This window comes from Vicugna pacos, chromosome 5 (genome assembly GCF_048564905.1).
Source record: "Vicugna pacos chromosome 5, VicPac4, whole genome shotgun sequence".
In the NCBI taxonomy this organism is placed as follows: domain Eukaryota; kingdom Metazoa; phylum Chordata; class Mammalia; order Artiodactyla; family Camelidae; genus Vicugna; species Vicugna pacos.
In genome coordinates, this window is record NC_132991.1 from 69,572,496 (window position 1) to 69,599,556 (window position 27,061).

At 44.4% G+C, this 27,061-nt stretch overlaps 1 protein-coding gene across 1 annotated transcript; it reads left to right on the plus strand.

Moving 5' to 3' along the window:
- The first annotated feature begins 1,295 nt into the window (after positions 1-1,295).
- On the plus strand, positions 1,296-26,632 carry FLACC1 (flagellum associated containing coiled-coil domains 1). Its single transcript, XM_006205264.4, has 15 exons — positions 1,296-1,714; positions 3,598-3,754; positions 4,240-4,314; positions 6,889-6,937; positions 8,496-8,629; positions 9,677-9,770; positions 11,402-11,463; positions 12,975-13,072; positions 15,133-15,185; positions 17,230-17,329; positions 19,067-19,158; positions 21,192-21,254; positions 22,201-22,290; positions 22,422-22,531; positions 26,161-26,632. The coding sequence occupies exons 2-15, from the start codon at positions 3,642-3,644 to the stop codon at positions 26,285-26,287; spliced, it is 1,260 nt and encodes a 419-aa protein (XP_006205326.2). The 5' UTR covers positions 1,296-1,714; positions 3,598-3,641; the 3' UTR covers positions 26,288-26,632.
- The last annotated feature ends 429 nt before the right edge of the window (positions 26,633-27,061 follow it).

Genomic DNA, 27,061 nt, shown 5'->3' on the forward strand with positions numbered 1-27,061 from the left:
TTCCCTAAATTCAAAGAGAAGAGCAGTTAACCCTTAGCTCCTAGAAGCCTTCATTTCCTTCCCTTCTACTGTTTTGGAGCGAAAAAGTACTCGTCTCTAAAAAGAGGAAAAGAGGGGGAAAATAATCCCAAAATAATTAGTGCTAAGCCTCAGCCTAGCCAAGTGGCTGGGATTTTCCTTCAGTGCTTGCTCCTTTGTATCTTTGTTTTTAGCCACTCTCCACACAAGACCCAAATCCTGTTTTTTTTTTTTTTAATCATAAGAAAGCATTTGAATATGAATTTTCACACAATAAATGGACTTGAAGTGAATATCCAATCCCATTGTTCTCTTGGTGACATCTTTCCCTCCCTTTTAGCTTTCCCGGTAGTCTCCACCCTGTCTGCTCACGGTGCTTGGAGTCGTGGCAGCCACGGTGCAGCTCCGAGGCTCCCCTCCGGCAACACGCTGAGGCTGGCTTGACAGAAGAATGGAAAGAACTCAGTTTTGTTTTGTTTTGTTTTGGCAGTAACTTTTTAAAATTCTTCTTTTATTGAAATATAGTTGATTTACAATGTTGTGTAATTTCTGGTGTGCAGCATAGTGATGTCAGTTGTACACATGTATCTATTCTTTTTCATATTCCCCTTCATTATAGGCTATTACAAGGTATTAAATATATGATGACATTTCTGAGTCTGTATCAACTCTGGTCACACGACCTCCAGACTTTGTATTTCATGAAATTAATAAACCTCTTTGATTTAAGCCACTTTCCTTCAAGTGATGGTTATACAGCTTTAACTAACCCACTGACTGCACTTTGAGAAACACTGTCATAAACAGCGGTGTTCCCTGGGGCTCTGTACTAGACCCTGTTCTCTTCTTACACACACTCTTTCTCTGTGTGATCTCATCCACTCCTGTGGCTTAAAATATTATCTACTCTGAAGACTCCTAAACTGTTTCTAGCCCAGACTCTTCTTTTGAATTCTGCAGATTTGTACTCTTAGAGATTTCAAAGCCTGAAATTCAAGAAGAGAGTGCCCACTTTAGACTCTGAGGTTTCTGTGAGCAAATGACAGAGGAACTTAAAATCCATCACAGATCCTGTCTGGCAACTACTGCCACAGCCAATTAAGCCTAGGAGTGCTCTTAAATTCTGTTTCCTCTGAAGTATATCTTAAATGTATCTTGTCTCACATCTTGGAGAATTTCTTAATGGCTGCTTCCCCAGCCTTCTATTGTAAAGAGCATAGTGCCTGAGCCAATGAGGTGCTACCATTCTGTTTCCATAGCAATAAAAGAAACAAACCTTCCCCTGCCATCTTCCAAGGACAAACCTCACAACTCAAGGCCCAAATCAAGAGTCTGAATGGAGGGGGAATTTCTCCTCTAGCTTGACTTTCATTGCAATATTGGAAGACTCAAACCAGATCGACTTTAGGAGGGAAATTCTTACTCATGCCAGGTCAGCCTTTGTAAAAGGACTTTGACTGGATGCACTGGAAGCCTGTCTCTCTGCACCACACATACTGTGGATTTTCTGCTCTGGCATTTCAATCACTTGGAATGACCACTAAAATTCCGAGTTCTGGAACCTCTGGATTTGACCTAAAATGAATTCGGACTTTGTGTTGATGTGACACAGCTTCTCTGTAAACTTGCGGTGTCTTTAAGACTCCCAACTTGGAGAGGAGCCACATGGGAAAAACAAGTCTTTGGGCAGTCCAAGGTAAGCTCTTTGGAAAGATGTTTTATATATTTTTTTCTTCTGGTTAATGCTAATCAGTAACCTTGCTGGAGGCTCAGCTGGCTCACTGGTGACTAAAGGATCACCAGTTGGCACATTCAGTCCATTGAGCTTCAGGTAAAGTCATCCAGAAGAGATGAAGGAAAGAAAAAGAATAAGGAAAAAGAATTCTAAATCACACACATACACACACACACCTATATTCTTAAAACCATACGAAGCCCATCAAGCCACTGTGAATACAGTAGATCTATCTATGCTGATACGGAAATATCTATTAGATAATCTGTTATATAAAAAGAGCAAGGCATGGTGTAGTGTGTAAAATATTGCTCTCATTTGTGTAAAAAATTTTAAAGATTATAGAATATTTCTGGAAGCATACCCAAAAAGCTGTTAATAGTAGTTTCCTCTTGGAAGAGTCCTGGAGGTAGAGGGCCAATGTTTAGCTCATATGCACGGATATTGAAATAGTGCCATACTGATTGTGTATACACATTGTCCAAGCTCCTCAAATGCCCTCCTCACGTGACATCCTGGTGCTTCAACACCTCCTCTGGCACTCCCAGACCTACTCAGGATTCAGCAAGTAAGGGGTTAATGTCTGGCATAGGGATAGGAGAAGGGTCCCCTAGGTTCCAGCCCATGACTATTCTGATTATTCAATAGATTTGTCTTCCCAGTTGTTAAATATTTTGAGTTTTATCCCCATAGGTGTTTGGAAGAAGACGCCTTTAGCTTTAAAGAGCAAAAAAAAAAAAAAAAAAAAAAAAAAAAATCAAGTCATTGTTTATATTAGGGGAGAAAAAGAAACAACTGAATGTTCATAAATACAAAACTGGCTAAAAATGTAAATGAGTACATTCATAGAAATTTACACAGTCATGGATGATATATATATATATAGAAATAACTCTCAGGCTTGTTTTAAAAATTTGCCTGAAGTATAATTAAAATTATAGATTTGCTTTAAATTTTCTTTAAAATAATCTAGTGTTAGAGGAGTGGGCTGAGTATAGAGGAATGAGACTAGACACAGATCACTAATCATTGAAGCTAGGTGATGGGGGAGTTCAATGTACTCTTTTCTCTACTTTTGTATTCCACAGTAAACTTAAGTTTAAAAATGATGACATATATATAGTTATTGACATTAAAAGAAGCTCATGACATTGTTGAAAAAAGCATATCTAGAATGTAAGTGGAGTTTGTTCTGGTTTGTGGAAAATTATACAAATCTGTTTCTTTAGACTAGAGAGAATTCTAGAAGACATTAACCAAAATATTTTCAGTGGTCATCTCTAGATGTTAGTATTTTGGATAATTTTTACTTCTTTAAGCTTTTCTCTATTTTGATTTTCTTTACAATAGCATATTTCAATTTAACACAGACACAAAAATAAATCTAATGTCCTACAAATTTAGAAATAAAACTTCTGCAAACAAAATTCACATGAGGATACTGAGGCTCAGAGAGGTCACCGAGGTAGCAAGTTGCAAGGTTGGGAACAAACACAAGACTGTCTGACTCCTAAGCACTTGCTCTTCCATACTAGCTGTCTCTGAAGTGAAGAGAAAGCCTGATAGCAGGTCCTGCATAGAATTTTCTATAAAATTGGCATAACAATAACTGATCCCTGATGTGGACCTGGTTCACAGTAAGCACTCAACTATGTCAAAGGTTAAAGTGCTTTCAAGTCAAGTCTACAGGGCGGCAAGGGGTGAGGTGATATTCTCTGCAGAGTCAAGACCCTATACCAACTCAGCAGCTTCCAGAATCTGCCACCTGTGCCTTGGGCCTTCCCTGGGTCCTTCGCAAGCTAAGTATTGTTGCTCTGACTCTATATGATGTTTTCCCATTTCAGCGAAGGCCTCCTGACCCAGCAGCCAAGAGTACCCCCGACCTGCCATGTACCCCAACCCTCTCGTCTACTGCACCTGCTGGGACCCCTGGAACTTGGGACCACGGAAGCTAATCAAGACCCCTCAGCCACCAAGCAGGACCTCCCCAGCGAAGCCCAAGTGAGGATCCTCTGGGGCAGAGTAGGACCTGGGAGCTCGGGCTCCACTTGCAGCTTTGTTTCTCACACAAGATTTCCAAAGCAGTCAGCTTCTCAAAAACCCAAGAAGGCCAGAAAGCCCAGCTTTCCCCAGCTGCACCTGCCAGTCCTGTCTGAGCTGAGTGTCCTTTTCAGCGAAGGAGTCTCAGCGTTAGTGCAGCAGGGAAAGGGCCTGTGGCAGCTGCCCCTCCACGGGGGACGAAGAGCTTTGGGAATGGGGGATGGGGAACGATCCATACTGAGAGCCCAGGAACCCCCGGGACAGTGAGCAGGTGTCAAGGCCTTTGGCCTGAGGTTCCTCAAGACCAGCCTGATTTTAAAGACTCCCATTGTCAGACCATGTATTCCAATTTGGGATCACTGTGGGATCTACCTTTTCTGGGAGTGCTAAACCAGGTTTCTGAATTTCCAAGTTTCTCTCCCTCATTACTTATTTTTCACTTTCAGGCTAACTCCTCTTCCTCCAGCTTCAAAAAAACAAAATTATGTCCAACCCCTAACAAAACCTGTTGTCACCCCAAAGTAAGTATTTTTACATCCAGGGGGCAGGGATGGTTCAAGGTCTGTGAATAAAATAACCTCCCTTCTTGGCCTTCCCAGCCTTTCCTGACTGGAGCTCGCTGTTGCCAGGGATGTCAGAGAATGGCCAGAACCCACTGAGATTTCCCCCAAACCTCAGATCCTACACATGGGTTCTGTGGCCCTCTGTCCCCACAGCTTTCAAAGTCGCTTCAAAGGAGGTCTTAGCAGAGGAGCCCAGATACCCCTGTGCTGCCCTAGAAGGACACACACCCCATGCACATCCTAGGCAAAGAGTCTCCCATGGATTTATGGTGCTGACTCTCTTTTCATGATTACTTTACTACATCTAAGGTTTTCTGTAGATTGCAGCTCTGTTTTCACTCACCCCTTAAATTCTTTATCCATATTTGTAAGCTTAGAAGTGTGACTTAATTTTAGGCCTTTGCATGAATCGTTGTATTCTATTTATTTGGAAAGTGTTTATTGAGCACTTATTATTTGCTAGACCTTGAGTCAGGGGCAGGGGGGCAGCAGTGAGCACGGCAGAGTCTCCGCTCTCCTGGACTTGCATTCCAGTGGGCAGAGGTGGGGAGATGACCGTAAACACATTCATCCATCCAAGGTCCCCAAACCCTACACAGAAAAATAATGCAGGTATGGGGAAAGAGGGATGGTGAGGGTGGGGCTGCTATTTTACACAGAGATGTCAGGGTGATCCCTGTGTGAAGGGACAGCAGGAGTCGCGCTGAAACCTGGGACAAGCATTCCTCGCAAAGGGAGCAGCAAGTGCAGAGGCCCTGAGTGGGAACTTGCTTGGCATGCCTGATTTTTTCATGGAAAGCAGAGGCCCATGTGTGCCAGGGGAGTGGAGGAAGTGAGGAGAGTGGTGGGAATGAGCCCAGAGAAGCAGCAGAGATGCTGAAGGTAGTCGGCAGAAAAACAAGCCCCTTGAAGAGGCCCACAACCTAATCCCTGGAAACTGTAGCTAAGTTCTGTTACTTGCTAAGGGGGGATTAAGACTGCAGATGGAATCATGTTGCTGATCAGCTGACCTTAAACTGAACAGATTATCGTGGGTTATCCAGGTGGCCGTAATGTAGGCGTAAAGGTCCTTACCTGTGAAAGAGGAAGTCACTGTGGGAGGAGACATGGCCGTAGAGGCAGAGGTTGGAGTGGTGCTGCTGTTGGCTTTGAAGACAGAGGATGAGGCCACGAGGAACAGGGGCAGCTTCTAGGAGCTGGAAAAGGCAAGGAACCAGATTCTCCTGCAGAGCCTTCAGGAGGAACACAACCCTGCCAACACTTTGATTTTAGCCCCTTTCGGACTTTGACCTCCAGAACTATAACAAGTCGGTGTGGTTTTAAGCCATTAAACTTGTAGTAATTTGTAGTAGCAATAGTAGGAAATGCCTACAGTGAAGTGTGCTGGCCTCTGTAACGACGACTTTGGCTTTTACTCTGAAAGGGATGGTGTGTTTGCTGCTAGGGCCACCACAACACAAAACCACAGACTGAGCGGCTTAAACAACAGAAATGTATTGTCTCACAGCACAGTTCTGGAAGCTGGAAGTCCAAGATCAAGGTGCTGGCAGGGTTGGTTTCTGGTGAGGACTCTCCCCTTGGCTTGCAGATGGCAGCCAGCTTGCTGCCTCCTCTCACGGTCTTTCCTTTGCGCGTGCACATCCTTGGGCTTCTCTGTGTGTCCTAATCTCTCTTGCAAGGACACCAGTAAACTGGGATTAATGCCCACCCTAATAGCCTCATTTTAACTTAGTCACTTCTTTAAAGGTTGTACCTCTAAATGTAGTCCCATTCTGAGATAGCAGGGGTTAGGGCTTCAACGTATGAATTTGGGGTAGCACACAGTTTAGCCCATAATGGACAGGAAGCCATCAGAGGCTTCTGGGAAGAGTAACACGATCCAACTTGCATTTCTTGCCACCACATCAGAAGAAGCTAGTTTCTCTGACTCAATTCTTTCCACGTCCCAGCTAAGCTCCCTTATAAATACTCCTGTGACATTTGTGTACCCGATATTGTGCTCATGTTTCTGTACTTGAAAACGAAAATTAATTATAATCAGGGTTAACACCAGATCTCAGAATAGTAACACTTTGCTTATCCTGAATTCATTTAACTGGCATTTTCAGGGTCCCAGAACACCAACTTCTGGTGCAAACATGAAGAAAGGCAGTTGTGCAGACAACATAGATGTCACTGAAAACGTGTGCATTGAAGATTATGCACTGCGCTCATAGGAGGGCACTTGGGATCTTCACACCAAGTCTCTCGGCCCCTGTTTTAGCAATGGTTCTACTATTAGACTGGTGATGAGTCAATTTCCCACTTTTTTACTACCCACCATTTCATCACAATCTGTGTACCAATGTTCCCTGGACCTTTACATAGTCCCTATTTCCTGAAGTAGAACATTTTGAGAGCTGAAAGGGACCTCAGAGACTGTCCGGGTAATGTCACTTGTCACTGATGAGTGGCAAGAGCTGGGTACAGCTTCCAAACTTGGAGCTTTTCTTTGCTCTCTGGTTGCTTTCTGATCATGCTTTTCTCTTGCAGAACGAAAATCTATTTAAGAAAACAAGAGGAGAGCAATAAATTACCTTATGTGAGTAAAAACAGGATGAAGGCAGTGAGACTAACATTTATTGAGACCCACTGTGTGCAGGCATGGACTTTTACACATACTTACCTCATTGAATCTGTGCAATGATTCTATGAGGAAGAGTTGTTAATTATTCAATTTAACATGCATCTGGTAAGTGGCAGAACCAGGACTTGAGGTCGGCTCCATCAGACCCCAGAGAGAACATTTAATTACCACCCCCTACCGCCTTGTGTAGGGCGAGGAGCGTGTCCCAAGGAAACCAGAGGGTGACCATCAGTCCAGGCCTGGGTATAGCTCCTGCCCCAGTGTGGGAAACCCTGTGCTGCACTTGGGAACTCACAACGCCGGGGGAGGGACCATCGGGGCACCTGAGAGGAGAAGGGACAGGAAGGTGCTGGAGAAAGAGATGGGGACCAAGGCCAGAAAAATCTTGACACCTGTCCGGGAGTTTGGGTCTAATCTTTTTGGTGCCTGGGAGCCTTTTGGGGTCGGACACAGGCACAGGACTAGGTAAGACATTTTAGGAGAAAAAAAAAAAAAACACCCTCTGGTGGGATATTATTTTACCACTTTCTGCTTTTATCTATTTTCCTTTTGCCTCCTCCGTCCCTGCCCCCACCGCACCTCCCTTAAACAAGGATCACTTAGTCCCTTAATGGTCAGGGAAAGAAATCAACAAAGATACACTAGCCCTCCAGGTGGAGAGGATGGTGAACTTGAGGGGGGCCAGACTGAAGGAGGAGAGGCCGGTAGGGAGGGGATCACCAGAGCCAAGGAGAGAGATGACCGTGGCCTGGGGCCGTGTCAGGGGCAGGGGTGCGGGAGAAGGGAGGATGGGGCTGAGCTACAGTTCGGAGAACAATGACGGGTCCAGGGTGCTGCAGAGTGTCCTGAACAGCTCTGGACGCCAGTCTCATCCTGGCCTGTGCTGCCGGGCAGCCCTGCCCAGATGAATGACTTGGTATCTAATGTGGGATGCAGAAGGAACTGACTAAAATGTTTTTGGGGTTGTTTTGTTTTATTTGCAACTTAGCTAGGCAGTTTCTCATGTTATTTTGGTTTTTCCTCACAAAAGCCCTTTGAAGAAGAGTTATTATACTCATTCTCTGACAAAGAAACTAAGGCACGGAGATGTTGAATAACTATGGTTGGCGGCAGAGGCAGGAGTTAAACGCAGGCCCATCTGATCTAAACCTTGAGCAACTTCCACACTGTGGGGCCGCCCCCTGGCCCTTGGCCACGAAGGAGAGCACAGAGGAGGAGCGGGCTCAGAGGCAGAGCGGGGAGTGGGGGTCAATGGATGGGCTTTGCATGTGTTGCCTTTGAGAGGCCTGTGGTGACACACAGGAGCCCCCTGAGTCCTGCAAGTGGATTTCAGGAGAGAAACCTGGGGGAGGAAGGAGAGTGAGTGGTAACTGGGGAGGGCGCAGGGCCTTGGGCCCTGGAATCCTGCCTTATGGGCCTGTTTTTGAGATGTGAGTCCGGCACTAGAAGGAGACTGGAGCAGCCTCAGCACCCAATCCTGCAGTGTTACCTGACCTCCCACCTTCATGCTCAGGAAGTTTTCAACGTGTCTCCTGGCTACACACTCCTTCGGAATAGGGAGCAGATTTCCGTCAGCCTGGGAGACGAGATGTTTGATTGGAAAAAGCAATCGGAATCAGAGAACATGGACAAAGTCAAAATGTCCAGGTAATGCCCTTGGACCCGCGTCTAGCTCCTCAGACCCAGCCCCGCCTGCCCTGTCTTGGCTGAGGGCCGGCCCACCGTGTCCCTTCCCTGCTCCACCCTGCGTTGGCTCCTCTCCCCACCCACCTCTTGGCTCCAAGCCCATTCGAGTCAGGATGACGGACCAGTCAGTCAGCTGAGCTGGAAAACAATTGGGGTGGTGTAACTCATATTAAAGGAAAGTAGTTGTTCCTGGAGGGGATGAATAGATAAAATATTTATAAAATAGTCTGCATTTGGAAGTGAGAACTAAGAAGAAAGTCGGAATTTCTGGGAGGCCCGAGTCTGCATCTCTTCTTTATTATGTCCAAAGATGCCACTCAATCTATGCCTCTGAGAGACGGAGGATTCCAGCCTGACTCCACCCGGCCACGCATGGCCATCCCCTTGGTCATTCCAGCCCCACTCTCTCCATCCTCTGGGACTATATAAAGTCGGTCCCCACAGCCATCTCATTCTGCCTCCTAAATCTCTCATTCGTATCTTCTCTTTCCCCACCTCCTCCGACCTCCTCTCTCTTGTTTTCTCACCCTCTTGGATCAAGGACCTCATCTCTGCTGCCCTGCCCCCTGTTTACTCCAGATGTCACAGAGGCTTCAGACCCAGAAACACAAAAATCCGTAGTCTACTCTGAAAGCCACACTCTTGAATCCCCTCTTCGACCCATTCCTGGCCCCTTCCTTGTTTCAGATTCACTGTCGGCATCAATCCTACTCCTTGACCTCATTTCCTAATCCTCCATTTCAACTGTCTTTACCAAGTCAAGGTCAAAGCCTAATAGGTTCCTGACATAGTCCTCTCTCCCTTCTCCTCAGTGGGTCACCAAACCACCCCTGCTCACTCTGGCGAGCTTACCCAAAAGGGCTGCCTCTGAGGCTCAACCACCCTACTGCCAAATTCCCTCTCCCCCTCCACCCCCACCCCCAGGATGACGGAGCAGGTGCAGAGCACAGCCTTGCTCAGGGAGGGGCCTGCCTGGGAGTGTGTGGGTGATAGATTACTCGTGCCTAGGACGGATATCGTTGCGGACCTAGAAGAACAGATCTCAGAACTGACAGTGATAATAGAACAAATGAACAGAGACCATCATGCTGCCCAAAAATTGGTGAGTGATACTTGATCTAGCCGGCATCTCTACAAGAAGGAGAGAGACCAGTAGTTTCAGATCGCCCACTAGGTTCCTGGCAAGAGGCCACGCACTTCGGTCATGGGAACCAGGCTGTCCAGGGGACAGGTGTGAAGATCAGACCATGGTCACCCAGGAGTAGCTCTCTGACTCCATCCTCATCCGTAACTTCAAGAACTCAAGTCCCTCCTCGAGGCCTAACTCAGCTCCCGGGAGTCCTCGGGGCACCTCCGGCATGTTCAGCACCACTGTCTGCTCCACACTTGGGGTGCCAGCCATTTCCAGGGGGGCCTGCTGTGGTCTTTGTGCTGCATTAAATTTCAGACATTGCTGAGGCTCTTGCTAATGGCACCAGCATGACCAATACTTCCAATTTTGCTCAAAAGCTGCCCAGAAGCCTCCAGGACCTACTCCTCATTGCTGTTTTAATTACCCAAATCCCCTCTTCAGAATCTACTGATTTCAGTTTGCACTCTTTGTGTTTCCCCGGGATGTGGGTGACACTTCTTTTAGATTTTACCATTTGTTTTATCATGGTTTCTTCTTCCTGACTCCAAGCAGAGGTGCCCGGTGGCATGGGCTGGAGTGATAAACCGGAGATGCTCATGTCCCCTCCCCACCCCACCCCCCGCCCTTGCCTGCTTTTACTGAAACTCACGTTTGAAGGTTGACTTCCCCAGTGTGTCTGAATCCTGCGGTGACCTAGCATGTGACTCACACTGAGACTTTCCCTACTGGTGATTCGTTACTATATTTATCTGAAAACCCTGCCAGGTTTATGGCCTCCTTCTACAGAGAGGAAATGGAGGCTCAGGAAGTTAAACTGCATGAGATCACTCACCTCATCAGTGGTGGGTTATTGGACAAAACACACACTTAGACTCACTGAAGCCTCCACCCTGCTGAAGACATATTTAGATTACTTCCATGGAGGGACCTCAGAGTGTGATCCTTAAAATTCTCCCACCTGTGAACACCCCAAAGTGTCGTGTGACCCTGGGGAAGGGAGGAGTGCTGGCTGCCACTGTGTAGTCAGAGAGGGACAAGGACAAGCCCTGGACCCTTGTCTCAGCTGGAAGTGTCCGTTCTTCCTGAGACACTGGCCAGAGCATCCGACGAGTGAGAAGGGAGGGCCGCTGGGAGTGAGCATATCCCGTCCGCTGGAACATGGCCATTCTGCCAACGAGGATTTACTAACACTGGGTTGTAAGTTCAGTGAAGGCAGAGTCTGAGTCTTAGGCCTCTTTGGCTCTTCCATTTCAAGCCTTTTGCACAATTAATGTTTGCTCAATTGAATTATGTATCCAAGAAGCCAAAGGCCGTGATCTTACAAAGAGATTACAGTCCAGCCAAAGAGACCAGACCTGCCCACAAAACAATGCAAGGGATGCTTTCCATGCACCAACATTATGAACCGATTATGTACCAAACAACGTAGAGCAAGGCAAGAATTGTTCTGCTCCGTCAGTAACGATGACACTGCAGAACACACACAGGAGGGGCGTGGGGAGTGGGGCACCCCATGAATGGAGAAGTCTTCTCAGAAGGTGCAGGTTGGAGGGAAAGTGGGGTCCCCAGTGCTGTCTCATTAATGCTGGCCTCCTTTCCAGCTCTCTAATGAAATGGATCTCCGCTGTGCTGAGATGCAGCAGAACTTTGAAAGCAAGAAGAGGTATGCTTTCTGGCACATGCCAGTGTGTGCTGGAAGTGTGTCCCTGTGTGCTGGAAGCCCTAAGGCTCCTGCATCCCAGCAGGATTTCAGCTCACTGGGATTTCAGGAGGTGCCAAAGGGAGGTGCGTGGAAAGGGAAGGGGAGGCGAGAGACATTCTTTGGAGAGTAGAATGGAGAGCCACTGAAATCTAGCACAGAGAAGATTATTCTTGGTTTTGCACTTTCCCGTCCAATTGTTTCATTTCAATTATAATCTCCCTTTCAGCTGAATGCGGAGAAGAGCCAGTTTTTGGTTCTCACGAGATTTCTGTGGTAAATGTTGTTCTCAGCCCAGTCTCTCCCTACCCCGCTCCTCTTCCTCATTCTCTTCCTCTTCTCACCTCTCCTGTCCCTGGCTGCTAGGTCAGGGCCTGGGGAAAATGGGAGGAAGGTATGGGAGGGGCAGGAGCCAGGGCTGCAGAGACAAACCAAGGGGGAGAGAAGGAGGTGTGTTGTCGGTGTGAGTGAGGAAACCCACGAAGTCCCCTTCCACACCCTTGCTGGGCACCGGAGCAGCCTCCAGCAGTCCTGCTGGAGAGAAGTCCTCCTGGTTGTCACAGACTTGCTTTTTAAATTTTTTAAAAATTAATTAACTTATTTACTGTATTAAATGACTTTTTTTAAAAGCAATTTTAGGTTCACAGTAAAATAGAGTCAAGTACAGAGAATTCCCACATACCTCTGACCCCACACCTGCACCACCTACATCATCACTGACATCCCACACCAGCCCAGGGCATTTGTTACAATCAGTAAACTTAACGCTGATACACCTTTATCCCCCGAAGTCCACAGTTTACATAAAGGTTCCCTCTTGGCGCTGTACATTCTATGAATTTTGACAAATGTTTAGTGACATGTATCCGCCATTATGATGTCATACAGAATAGTTGTGCTGCGCTAAAAATCCTCTGGGCTCTGCCTAGTCCTCCCTCCCTCCCTCCCTACTGATCCCTGGCAGCCACTGAACTTCTGACTGTCTCCATAGCTGTGCTTTTTCCAGAATGTCATATAGTTGGAATCATACAGCCTGTATCCTTTTCAGACTAACTTCTTACACTTATTAATATGTATTTAAGGTTCTTCCATGTCTTTTCCTGGCTTGATAGTTCATATTACCTTTTATTTTAACACTCTTTTTGAACACTGCCATCTTTTGCCTCCTGGAATGGAGGCTGGAGGGACCCTGGACTCTAAAATTATCCTGGGTGCCACTGCAGCCCACAGTTTCCCAAGAACACTATATGCAAAGACTGTGCTGTTGGAGGGAGTCTGTGGCCCCTGCCAGCTCCATTCAGAATGGTGGATAGTGAAACCAGGGGTCTTCTCACCCTTTTCTGGATGGATGCCAGGTGAATGTGGAAGGAGTGAGGGCCATGCCACCTGCCCACCAGCTTCCCGTGTGAGGGAGGAGAGGTGGGATCAGGTGAACCTTCCACTGGTGACTGTAGCCTTCTCCTGGGACTCCACAGGGAGCTTGAGGAGGCTCACGCAGCACAGCTCAGTAAGCTGGAGGAAAACTACAAAGCAGCCTTGAAAGCAGAGAAGCTGGCTGCCAAGGATAAACTCGGTACGCTTGGGACCTGGGAGAATGACCCTGGTGAAGGGGCGGAGGCTGACCATGTGGGTCTAGGGCCAGGAACTCCCACAGCCACAGGTGGACTCTGGCTAGGCTTTTGAGGTTTCCTTCTAAAGCCCAGGAAGAGGGAGTGGTTGAGAATGAAACTGAATAAAAGGCAAACTATGTCAACCAAAGTCCTCCCGACTCCCAGAAGATGGAAAGGCTTGCAACCAAGTGTCGGAATCTGAGGAAGTCCCTCCATCTCCTTGAGCCTCAGTTTCCCCATCTGGGAATCAAAGACAATAATACCTGCCTTTGTCAGAGTGATAAGAGTGTGAGGGCACTTTTTGACGTATATTTAAAAGTTCTACAAATGTAATACTGTTGCATTTCAGCAAGTTTCCTCACCTGTAGAGTGATGGTGTTTCATTACATTCTGATACAGGAAAAAGTGGGAGTGGGGGGAGCTCCAGAGGATGGCCGTGTCCCAGGTCTGGGTTGAGCCCCTGGGATGTGCCCCCCATCAAGTGAGGGTCCTTGGCTTTATGCAGGAGAGAATTCAAGAGTGATCAGAATGAGATATTATTTCTCACACAATTGGATGGCTATAACCAAAAAACAGACAATCACAAATGATAGCAAGAATGTGGAGAAATCAAAACTCTCAAACATTTCTGTGGGAGTGAAAAATTGTGGAACCACTTTGTAAAATAATCTGGTAGTTCCTCAAATGTTTAAACATAGAGTTACCACATGATCTAGCAATTCTACTCCTAGGTGTATACCCAAGAGAAATTAAACATATGTCCACACAAAAACTTGTACGTGAATATTGATAGCAGTATTATTCATAGTCATAAGGTGAAATCAACCTAAATTCATCAGCTGATGAATGGATAAATAAAATGCAGTATATGCCTACAATGGAACATTGTTTAGCCATAAAAGGAATAAACACTGGCATATGCTAAAAAAAAAAAAAAAGAGTGAGCCACAGTTGAGTAAAAGTTGATATATTTAGAGAGATGTACCCTGGGGCTGGGGAGGGGGTGGTTGCTTAAAGTAAAGGTGGACACACACTCCATAGACAGAGAGCAGGCCGTGTTGGAAAGCAACAGAGAGACTGCTAGTTGCTAATTTTCATACGCTAACAAGTGAGAGGATTATTCGAACTACTTTGGGGAAGGGGCGGGGATTCCCAAGAATTGGGCCACCGCCCCTCAACCTTTCATGGTTGTGTCGTGGTGCTTGTGTGTCATTCACCATGCTAGTACATTACAATGTGTATAATGCAGCTCAAGGCCCACTGGAGGGCGAATCTCCCGCCATCTCCCAGTCTCAGGGTCTGTTGGGAATTGGCTTTTCCACCATCCTGGTGCTAATTGCTGTGTCATTCTTTTAATGGCTGTGTCCTGCCCTCTTCCCTCCTGTCTCATAACTGACACACTGTGATTTGTATGGCCTTATAAACCATAAGGGTGGTGTGCGTGATTTATCCCATAAGTAGTGCTGCCCTTGGGAAGGGCAAAGTGTGTATCTTTCAGAATTCTGAGTGTATAGACTAATCTCCACGGGGAAAAGGAGAAATTCTATAACCTTCTCCCTTTCTTTTGTCTTATATTTTTAAAAGACAGTATTTGTACCTTGCTGGTTTTCCAGTTCTCCAAAGAGAACATATATTGTTTTCAAAACCAATGCACACTAGGAAATGTTATTTAAAAAAGAGAGAAGTAGGTACATCCTCCAAGGTTTTGTTTCTCTTTTTCCCTCAAATATAGGTTTGCCCCAGGGATTCGTTCTCAGCCTCCTTGGTGTGCATCAGAATCACCTGAGAAGAATATTATCGGCAGGTTCTGGGCCTCACCTCTCAGACCTCAGTAGGTTTAGGGTGGGGTCCAGGCATCTGAATTTCTAATAAGCTTCTGGAGTGATTGTGGAGGCACACCATGGTTTCACCACCGAGGGGAGGAGTTTGAGGTGGAGAAGGTATGCGGGAAAGCTCACATTTGAACTTGAAAACTTGCATTTCTGGGGAATAATGATGACCTTGTTGTTTTCCTTTTGTCCAGAGGAAATGGGAAAGGAATATAAGTACTTGAAGAACATGTTTCATGTATATCAGGTGAGATTCAGAGCTCCGTGGTGAATTATGAGAGTAAGAGAAGCAAGGCTCATTCCTGGCTGATGATGCGGAGATGCATCTAGACCTCTTGCCCAGAAAATAATTTCCTGAAATTCCCAGCATCCCTGAACCTAAGTGGCACTCAGTGCACCCAGGGAGAAGAGTGAACCTGGGGACTGACATGGGGTCCGTGCAGGACAAGATGGTCACCTGGACCCTAAAAAAGCCCATTGAAAAATATGTTTGTGATTATAAAAGTAATAACCGCTCATTGTTTTTATTTTTAATGGAAATTCAAAAGCCAAAAGCAGCAACAACAAAAAGAATGAACCATAATCACCCCTGTGGTAACAACCACTGTTTGTTTTTTTTTGTTTTGTTTTGTTTTGTTTTGTTTTAACAACCACTGTTAATGTTACTTTGTAACATCTTTGATTTTAGAGGAGTACTGAGTCAAAGCAAATAAACATTTTTAAGGCCTTTGATGCATCTGGCCAAATTGTCATCAAAAAAGACTATATCACTCTGTGCTGCTCCCGCAAGCGCAGAGTGAGGTGCCCTAGCCGTCTCAGAACATAGCCCATTCATTTAATCAGCTAACTTGATGGAAACCCAGGGAACCAAAGCTAGGGCATGGTTTCCTCCTAGCGGGTGAGAGAGTGGGAGACAGGAAGTGGATGAGGGGAGCGCTGGGACAGCAAGCCCCCTTCCTGTGGTGACCAACTGGTCCTGGTTTGCCAGGGACTTCACAGGTTTTCGCATTGACAACCTGGAGTCCCAGGGAGACAACACAGTCCCAGGCAAACAAGGACAGTTCATCACCCATCAAAGGAGGAAACCAAGTTAGGCACCAGCACCACCTCTGAAATTCTATTTACCACTCACAGTTTCAGTTTTGAGCTTTTATTCAAAACTCATTTTTCAAGATGCACCTTGATATACTCAGGGAAAACATCACAGAGCAGAGCCTAAGAGAAGCATTGATTGACGAGCAGGTGAGCTGCCCCAATTTCCTAGGTCTACTTTGTGTTCGCTTCAACCTGGGCCCCTCCAGAGATGGTGAGCTCTATGGAAACTGACCTGCCCACCAATCTTGAAAAGGATGAGAACCTCTACCTAAATGGCCACAATTACAGATGAGCACTGGTGCCCAGGCACTGTGTGAAGCCTGCTGCTAACCTGAGAAGGAAGTAGGGTCAGGGTCCTGAGACCTTCCTGGCAGCCTCTGGGCCCTGAGACTTCCCCTCCTGATGTCCCCGCCTCATGAGGTCTGAGCCAACCAATGGGACTAGCATCAGGTTAGGCTTATTGAACCCTAACCACAGAGGGAGTTAGGTCTGCTGAGGAAAAATGAACCCTCGGAAAAACGTCCCATTCTTTTCTAAGTGTTCAAATTAATGACTAGGTAGAATTACTAGAGACAGTATATAAATATATAAATATATACGGTATTTTGACAAAGCATTTGGTGAGAAATTTCATGATACAAAAATAAGAAAATGCAGACCAAGTGGAAGCACAATTAAGGGCATTTCTTGCACATATAAACCTAACAGAGTGCTAATTAATTGCTCAATATCAACTTAAGAATCACTTCTAGTGGAGTGAACCAGAAGTTTGACTTGGCATTGTTCCATAAAACACTTTCATCAATGACTTGAAAGAAAATATAGTGGGTATAATTATTCAAAAAAAATTAAAAACTAGACATTTCCCGTGTTTCCTCCCGTGCTATGATGAGTGATTCCTGTTTCAGAGGGAGCTGCCATGTGCATCTGCAGCATGGGGAACGCTGCCTGTCTGCAAAGGAAGCCCAGTTCCAGGAGGGCAAACACCAGGCAGAATTTGCCTGTGATCTTTAGGTTCCACAGGCTTGCGGGTGGGTTGGGCTGGAACTGAATCCCACCAGTCACCATATGGAGACCCCTGGCAAGTGTCCCAGCTGAGGGAAGCTATAAAGGGCCCAATGCTGAGCCTCGGGTCTGGGAGGCAGGGGTGCAGCCTTTCAGGATGCTTTTCCTCATGGTACTTTGCGCCTCCACAGGACAGCGTTTATGATGAGCTGGAGGACAAGTGGTCAAAGAAGAAGGCAGAATGGGAGAAGGATGAGAAGATGGAGCGGGAAAAGATCCTGCTATGGCAAAGTGAGTACAGGAACTTTGGACTTCTTGATGACAGGTGTACAAAAAACCTGGCATTAAGTTCAGTCTCAACTTGAAGAAGGCAGCCTTGGAGTCACTATGGGTGATGAGCCGCATGGCTGGACTCCTGAATGGAGGGTGTCTGGAGTCTTCAAGACAGTGCAACAAGGGTGGAGTCTTTTCTGGGGTCTCAGCCTTGGTGAGCATCAGAATGACCTGAGAAGCATGTTATATCGGCAGATACTGGGCCTCGCCTCTGAGATCTCAGTAGGTTTAGGGTAGGATCCAGGCATCTGAATTTCTAATAAGCCTCCAGAGTGAGTATAGCGAAGTGAGTCCCCTGAGGACCTAAGCCGCATCTTCTAGAACTCACTGGTGGCTGGAACAAGCTTGGGGACATATGTAGGAGTGCAGACTTGTTATCTGGATACAGGTGACCTCGAAGTTCCAGGAGAAATAGCTCTTGAATTTGTTTCAAATATTCACTTGTTGGGGAAAGGACAACACAATTCATTATACTGAGAGTCTCTATATTCCCATGCCCTACTCTAAGGGAGCCAAGTTTCATATATAATGTATATTTTAACTGAGATATAGTTGACATGTAAGATTGTATACATGTAAAGTGTACAACATGTTGATTTGATACATTCATATATTGCCATATATTTTTAATATTTCCAACACTTAGCAAAGAGCATGGATCATGCAGAATGCTCAACAGGAGAGCCTCCTACCCACCCTGCTTCTTCATAAATGGAAAAAAGAGGGAGAAATTGATGGAGACTCTGCTCCCTGACTTAGAGGACCAGTTGAGGTAGACGTGCGGCTATGTAAACCTATTCCCACATCCTCAACCAACCCAATTCAGATCAGAGTTAGTTGATTTTAACAAATTACTCATGTAAATGCAGGTACTCCCTGGGAAATTTCATCTTCAAGGCCATTCCCACTCTGGACTACCAGAAGGGAGTGTGAAGACCCTGGAGTCAAGGCTGGGCAATGGAACATGGAGCTGCTCCTGTTTGAGGCTTTACCTGGAATCCTGGTGTAGAGCAGCCTGGCTCCTCCCCTAGACTCCCAGCTACTCCTACAACACTCTTCCCATGTTGCCAAAGTCTACATTAAGTTGCTACAAACTTAGTTTGGAAGACCAGACTTTAGCTGCTCATGATGTAGCTCAGTCCAGACATATCTTGTGAGCCCAGGGGTTGCTTCCCTATCCATCTCTAGCACTGCGATGTGGAAGGAGAAATTTGTGTGAGCCCCTAACCCCTCCTTCCTCCTGTTTAGAATTGGGGCTCTGCTGGCAGGTTCCTTCACCCTCCAAAACCACTGAAGCCTATCTCTACCCCAAGGCTAGGTACAGAATGAATTTTATTGGTGGAAAAGTCACGTTAGCCAAGAGCCGTATTGTAAGATAAGGATACATAAGAAAACATAGGGGTTACTTCAGCAGAGGGAATGGACAAATAGTAAGCAATGGATCTGACCTAAACTGCACAAAGAGAACCAGAGGCATTAGAGGTAAATCCCACATGGCTGATATGATTGGGAATCACTGCCATGTTCACCTCACTCTCAAGCATCTCCAGGTGGCATCAGAGGCCAAACATCAGGCTGAAAGGACCTTGAGTTTGACCCAGTATGGAATTTTTGTTATCTTCAAGTATTCTGGTTGTCTTTCTGCATCTGTTTTTCCCACATTTAAATATATATGTGATTTCCTTACCTCCACAGAATATAGGATAACCAAAAAGTTTGAGTTAGAGTCCAAAGAAGAGAAGAAGGAAATAAATGCTATGCTTGAGAACTTATGTCGGGAGAAGGAGGTAACTCAACCCAAAGCACATCAGTGGTTGAATGTGCAGTCTGGGTGGGACGTGCGATTCCCAGGTGTGCCTCCGTAATTACACAAGCTTTTTGGCTTTATGGGATAGTCCTCCTTTCCCAGCTTCTCAGGAAATATATACAAGTAGACTGTCAGTCTTGCTGTCCTTTATCTAAACAGTCTTACCATAGAGTTATTGGAATGAAAATTGTAATTAACAGGAAATAATAGAATCCTAACATACACAGAACCTGAAATTCCCTATTCTGCCAGAAACTGTCTCTGAATGTCCTTCTCATCCTTGACCGTAACTGAAGAGAAAGGGCGTTGTTGCAAACTAAAGTAAGCAAATTTGGTCATGTACAACCCACGTTTGATGAGTTTTGACAAACTCATCACTTTTTTGATTCCCACAGCCATGGATTACTTTTGCTTGTTTTTAAATTTCATGTAAATGGAATCATACAGTATATGCTCTTTTGTGTACCGTTTCTTTTCCCTCAATATATACTTTCTGTGAAATTCATCCCTTCATTATTCACACCAGTAATTTCTTCCTTTTTTATTGCACAGTAGGATTTCTTTGCAGGAGTATCACAGAATGTTATGACCATTTTTCTGTTTTGGGAGGCTTTGGTTGTTTCTTTTTTTTTTTTGGCTTTTACAAATATAGCTTCTATAAACACCCATGTACAACTATTTTTGTAGATATATGCTTTCACTTATCTTTGGAATATACCTAGATGTGCTATGACTGGGCTCTAGGGTCGGTACGGGCTTAACCTTATAAGAAATTACCAAGATATTTTCCACCGTAGTTGTACCATTTTACTCCTGCATCCTAAATGTAAGAGAAGTCCAATTGTTCTGAATCATCAACAACTAGTATTACCAGCCTTTTAATTTTGGACATTCCAGTGGGTATGAGGTGCTATTCCATTACCATTTTAGTTTTCCTGATGACTAATTATGTCAGGCAATTTTTCATCTTCTTCTTGGACCACTTTTACATCTTCTTTTGTGAAGTTTTGGTTCAAGTCTTGCTATTTAAAGAGAACTTGGATTGTTCATCTTTTATTGTTGCTACATAGGAGTTCTTTTGTACTATGACAGGTTCTTCATCAGATAGATGTGTTGCAAATTCTGTCTCCCAGCCTGTGATTTGCCTTTTCACTTTGCTCATGCTGTCTTGCCACGTGTAGAAGTTTTTGATTTTGATGAAAATCAGTTATCAATTTTTTTCTTTTATGGTTACAGTGTTTTGTGTACTCTGTGAAATTATTGCCCATTCCAAGGACATGAAGATATATTTTTTAAAAAGCTTTATAACTTTAGCTTTTATGATTCTATAATCGATTTTGAATAATTTTTGTGTATGGAGTGAGATAAAGGTCATAGTTCATCTTTTTCCATATGGATATTCCTTGTTCCAGAATGACTTGTTGAAAACCATTTTCTCCTCTATTCAGTTGCCTTGGTGTCTTTGTTGTATTTGAGGGAGCAAGGGGTGGACTCTCTATTCTGTTCCATTCAACAGTTTGTCTATATTTAGGTCAACAATACAGTGTTTTCATTATTGCAGCTTGAAATCAGGAAGTAAAAATTTCCAGCTTTGCCTTTTCAAGATTATTTCAGCTCTTTGATACCATTTGTAGTTCTATATAAATTTTAGAATTATCTTGTCAAAAAAGCCTGCTGGCATTTTGAGTGGGGTTGCACTGAATATAAAGTTCAGCCTGTGGAGAATTGGATATTTAACAGTATTAGATCTATACACTAACAAGAAAAGCCTTTCATGAAAATATGATTTCTTTTAATGTTTCTCAATGCACTTAGGTTGCACATGAGTAACATTTTCATTATGTAACTTCAGCATGTCATGTCATTAGTTTATAATGTGTGCTTCATTAATCCAGCATCTAAACACTGGTGAATATTACATTATATTCCTGAATCCTATTCTGGCTTTCTTAATTTTCTGAAAGAAGTGCCAGAACTCCAGTGTTGATCTTTTCCCCAAAAAATTATTTTTAGGAGCTGTTGAAACAACATGAAAGGGACACCTTGCAATTAGAGGAGCTGAGAAATACCAAAGAGGTAAGCTTTTTCATTTGTCCTGTGGAATTAGCATCTTACAAATATCTTACTAGAATGATACACTCTCAAAAGATGGAATCTATAATTTTCCCGAATCAATTAAAAAATGGAAGACATAAAGTTGAGTTTGCTAGATTCAATAAGTCAAAAGGGATTTTAGAACTATCTGAAAAACAAAGCCATTGTTGTTTATTTAGAGCCAGATTTGAACAAATGTATGAACAATATACTGTATGATCTCAAATGCATTCCATTTCTAGTGAGGCTCAAACCATGAAGGGGCCTTGAATAATAAAATGCTGGATTCTTCCTTTTAAGCTCTGAAATGTACAATACTGTTGCCTGGGAACACTGACTCCAAACCTTTCCTATGATACCGCAATGGTTCATCAACCCATGTTGATACATCATTTTTAACTGACGTCCATAGTTTAGCTTGGGGCTCACTCTTTGTGTTATACATCCCATAGATTTTGTCACATACATCATGCCATGTATCTTTCATTGCAGTATCATATAGAACAGTTTCTCTGCCCTAAAAATCCACTATCCTCCACCTATTCATCCCTTGCTTCCCTTCCCAACTCCTGGCAACTACTGGTCTTTTTTACAGTCTCTGTGGTTTTGCCCTTTCCAGAATGTCATATAGTTGGAATCCATACTAGATATTTAAGAAATACTTATTAAATGAATGGATGATTGTTGGCTGTTGTGACAACCCATGTGAGCTCTGGTGAGGGCTGGCTCTGGGGCAGTGACAGTGAGACTGGAGGGTACAGACAAGTGAGATTCAGAGGAGGAAGAATTAACAGGACATAGTGACTGAATGGTGTGGAAGAAGGAGTATCTTAAGCTGATGCTTCAGATTCTAATCCAGGTGCCCCGGAGAAGAGAATAAATAGGTAGACATCATCATGATGTCCTGAAACAATTTCTTCTTACACAGGTCATGGAGGAAGAGTTGCACGCTCAAGCTCTTATCCTAGAATCACTTAACACAACCCTCTACCAAACCCAGATGGAACTCCAGAGAGAAGTGAGTCCCGGCTGGGGTGGGGACGGAAGTTGAAAGGAGGAACCAGGCCTCTGTGCAGCTTTGCCATATTGCTCTGCTCTAGATGACTCTAGTTTGGGAAGGATGGTTATTAAAATGTACGTGTCTTTCAGAAAGCTCTGGTTGGAAATCTGGAGAAAACATTCCAGACCAAGCTTGCTGAAGCTGAAGAAAAGTTTAAATACACAATACAGAACCTGACCGAAGAAAACATTCATCTAAGGTATGAATGATGCTGCTCAGAAAGACGAGGCTGAGTTATCTTCAGAAAGTGGGACGAGTTGGGTGAGGAGTAGGTGACAATGAACCTAGGTATGCCCTCGTGCAGTCAGGGCACTTTCAGGAGGGAGACCTTCGCTGTGAGCCTGGCCACGGAAGTTACCCGCTGCGGTCCGTCCACTCAAAGTGGTGCTAGGAGTGTGTCTAGGCTCCTCTCCCTTTCCTATCTTAGTTTTTGTGCAAAATGACACTTGAGATTTACCTGACAGTCTGTGAGTTTATTCAGTTTTATGACTGAGGCTTACTTTAAAATCCAAGACCTTAAGCCTTGTGATCTTCTACTGTGGGCTTTATGCCTTGAAGCGCTTCTTTGCTTATAGGGAAGAGGTATTGCGGGGTCTATCTGAATCTTGATAAGAGATGCACTGTGAATTTTGCCAATATCAGTTGGAGGTTGTGCCCTTAAGGAGGATGGTAGCTGATTCAACAGAGACAAATGATCAGTGTTTCCAGAATCAGTTCTAGTGCCGTGAGAGGCAGAGGAAATCAAAGATGTCACAGGCTCACTTAAATCACTCGGTTGGCTGCTTTGATGACTGCTGTCAATTCTAGAATTATTTCCCTCTTTTGGGGAGAAAAATATTCTGGCATGATACTTCTCTAAGAATCTACAGCTTAATAATGGGTAGGGGCAGAGGAACTAAGGAGAAAAGGGTGTCCATGTCTCAAAGAACCCAAACAAAAAGGAATATGATGTTCAGAGACAGGAATCTCTTGAGGTTCATTATGGATCCCTGCTATCTGACTGTTTTAGTGCTCTGAGGCAGGGGCTATTTTATGGCAATGGGGTTGAACACTGAGAGTGTATCTCCTATGCCAGTTAGAACTGGAAGAGATTCATCCCCAATCTGGAGAAATGTTTCTCCAAGCCAATTAAGAGGGAGGACTGGAAAGAGCCCCATCATTGAGAATTGGGAGGATGTTGGAAAGGCTGGTTAAAGGGCTAGAGATGACTGATGCACTTAAATTTGTAACAATCTCTTTGCCAATGCCCTGGCTCTTTACAGTATTTGGAGAAAGTAGGAGCATCCTTGTCTTGTTGAGGACACTTCATTTTCTGGAGTTGAAGATGAAGAATTTTGGCATTCTTCCTTCTAGGTGACTCATCTAGAGTGTGAGAGAGCTGGTTTGCCAGATTAACTAAATTTTTGAGTGGACGTAGTTTCCCATCCCATCCTGCTTCTTTTTATAGAAGGGAAAGGTCCCAGATCAGCTCACTCATAAACATATTGTTAAAAGCTACCTGGGTGGAATCAACCTGTTTAGGAAAGCCTAACTTTTCTTTAAAAACAATCTGAAGTCAATTGTAACAGTCATGAACAGGTTCATCAGATCTTTGTGTGCAAGCCCGAGTTTTGTTCCAATCAACAGTCTTTGGAAATGCCCCAAGAATTGCTCGATGAAGTCACCTAGTGGTTGCTTGAGCCATATAATAAGTTAGCTGGCCAGTCTCCTGATTGCAATTGTAGAGACCTTTCGGGATTTTCCTAATTAGCGCTTTTCATCTAATGCTGAGCCTGGCCCTCACCAACAAGCATAGGAACCAGCTGATATCAGTCAGAGAAACCATGTTGGTAGCTTTGAATGATGGTAGTAAATTCCTCAGCAAGTCTGTGAGGATCTTTGGCTACTTTGAGAAAACCTTTGACTGTGACTCGCAGTTCAGCTTTAGTCCAAGAAGTATGAGAAATTAAGGATCTGGATCCTCAGAAGGCTTAATTTTAAAGGGACAGTTTCTGCCAAGTTGAGAGGAAAAGGGAGTGGGGAGGGTTTCAGATAGAAGGGGAAGTTCAGTGAAGGAATTAGCACAGCGGAACTGAGGGTAGGGAGGAAGTGGAGGCAGCGTAGAAGGGAAGGAGGAAGCTGGTGCTAGAGGCAGAGTCTGCCTACAGGAAGCCAAGGGAGACTTTCAAGATGGTGCTAGAGGCGAAGCCCGAGACAAGGGAGCCGAGGAAGAGCCTGGGCCCTTAGGAGCCAGTGTATCTTTGATCACTTGTTTGCCTCGGTGAACCTCAAAATCTTATTTTGCAGAGAGGCAATTTTAGACTCCTGATAGCATTTGGAAGCCTCAAAATATCAATCAAAATAAACATTCCACTCAGTTTTGGAAATTTCTGAGATACTGTGGTCCAAGTTGGTTTTAAGAAAGTTAAGTTTGGGATTTCAAAAGTTCTCCATAATGGCCATTATGATCCTAACTTGCCTTTGGTTGGGTCAGTCCATTTAGTTGGAAGTGCACATGAGGAAGGACCACAGTTTTTAAAATTTGTTGGAGTCCCTGTAAGCAGGGGAGGGGGGCACCATCAAAATATTTAGGTAACTGGTGTCCCATTTCTCAGAGGTTTTTCTGTAAATGAGTAATTTTCAAATAGCTCAGTTTACAGCTCAATTCAAACAGCTTGAGACTCAAACTGCTAATACCAGCCAGTTCTCAAGAAACAGACTGATCCCAAATGAGCCAGACCAGAGGGTTTTCAGCCAGTTTCCAGAGGACAGCCCCTATTCCAAAGGAATGAGCCGACAGCTAAATCAACAGTTTCAGTGAAGCAGCTCCTATTCCCAAAGGAATGAGCTGACAACTTCTCAGCCAGCTTCAGTTGATACAGTCTGATCTCAAAATGAAATCAATTTACACATAGAACAAGCCTTAACCAGAAAGACAAAACCTTAAACAGATTCTGAATAAAGCCTGGAGAGCTTCAAATGCAAAGAGGGCATGAACTCAGATCCAGGGGAAGATGTACCTTCAAACTCCCGGGTCATGGAGAACAGCAGTGAACTCAGTGGGCTCAATTGTGGGCACCAAACCTGTTGCTCACCAGCCCCAGAGCTATTTGGGATCTCCTCTGGTCCCCATATGAGCCACCAAAATGTTGACCTAAAACAAATAGACTGCCAGTGACTTCTCCAGCAAAGATGGGTTTACTTGGGATCAATAAAGAATTGCAATTGGGGATCTGCAACCATGGTGAGCCACATGCAAGTTCCCTATGGCAAGAGGAGGAGAACCCTTTTAAAGAGGGGAGAAGGAAGTGGGGAGAGCTATAGTAAACAAAGAGTTCAGGGCTCTCCATTGGCTAAATTCTTACCAGGAAAGGAGTCCTTCTTCTTCCTGTTGGGCTATGCCATCTTCACGGGACGAGAATGCCCCCTCTCCTGATCTCCCTACTCTATTTAATTGAGGTTTCTGTTTATTAATTTTTCACAAGGGATTTAGGTGTCAGTGGTTTACCCTTAGATGCAGCTGCATTTGGTTCCTGTGAAAATCAACTTCAGGTCAGAAATTAGACTCTTACATGAAGATGCATCTTAAACCATTAAAATAAATTTTGGTCAATACTTTAAAAAAGGGAAGTTATTCGTTGTGTTAATTTAGTAGAAAATTCCTCATATGAGGGAATTTGGTGATCCAGCTATCATATGTCACTAAATTCAAAACCACTGCAAACAATGAATGAGACTCCCCTCTAACCCAGTGAAGGAATGAAACCACATTTCTCTGTCCCCACACATATTCTATCCCTCTTTCAACCTTTTGAGTATATAAAGATACATCTCTTTTTCTTTTTATAGACAAAGGATAATTGCCAAAAATGAAGAAATTTATGATGAACGATCTGGGAAGTTGACCTCTATTACTATGCAGGACGGTATTTCTGACACTTTAGAAGATGCTAGCAACAAAACACAAGAACCATGAGCAGAAAAGTTGATCTCTACCACCAGAGAGGGTAGGAACCCCATCTTGGTAGGCTTAAGAACTCCTGTGAGATTTTCTGGAGAAATGCATATGATGTATTTAGTTCTTGGGTTGCCTTGATTCTACTTGTGTCTTTTCACAATTTTTTTTCTTCTGAGTGCTTGGGAATGTTTGATTTCTCAACTCAGTTACATAAACTTTCATGACTCTTCATTGAAAAGTGATTTCCTCTACAGCTAGGGCTGAGCTTTCTCTCAGCGTCATACTGTTTTGTCTTCCCCCTTTACATATTTCATTGTGAAGACACTGATCTGAAGAATGTCTTTCTATTAAATTTTGACTATATTTTGGGGTGCACTTTTGTCTCCCTGGAACATTTAGCTAGCAAGAAAGAGACTTTATTCATTTGATTCCCCCAAACTTTTTCTCTCTTATATGTGTCCCCACTCCCCTATCTCTCATGTCTCCTAACCTATGATTTGGGAAGAATTTCTGATACCTCCTGCTACCTTCACCAGAAATCGAGGTGACAACATAAACAAGTGAGGTAGGCTGGACATAAGAAAACACAATCACACAAGCACAGTGATAAATGGTCATTAGTAGAGCTTCAGTGGAGGGGATTGGACAGGATGGGGTGGGGGCCTGCAAGGTGGGGTAAGGGTTATGGGGTTTGGGTGAACTCATTCCATTGTTGCCAAACAGGAACATGGCCTAAATGTGGTCAGATATTCTGATTTTTTTTTTTAAAAAAGCATTTTGGTTTTTATGTGA

Bases quoted from the DNA above. Each gene is read 5' to 3' on its own strand.
- FLACC1 (XM_006205264.4), top strand. From the start codon at position 3,642: ATGTACCCCAACCCTCTCGTCTACTGCACCTGCTGGGACCCCTGGAAC. The intron at 15,186-17,229 runs GTGAGATTCAGA...GCGCCTCCACAG, and splicing joins ACATGTTTCATGTATATCAG to GACAGCGTTTATGATGAGCT. The intron at 22,532-26,160 runs GTATGAATGATG...TTCTTTTTATAG, and splicing joins GAAGAAAACATTCATCTAAG to ACAAAGGATAATTGCCAAAA.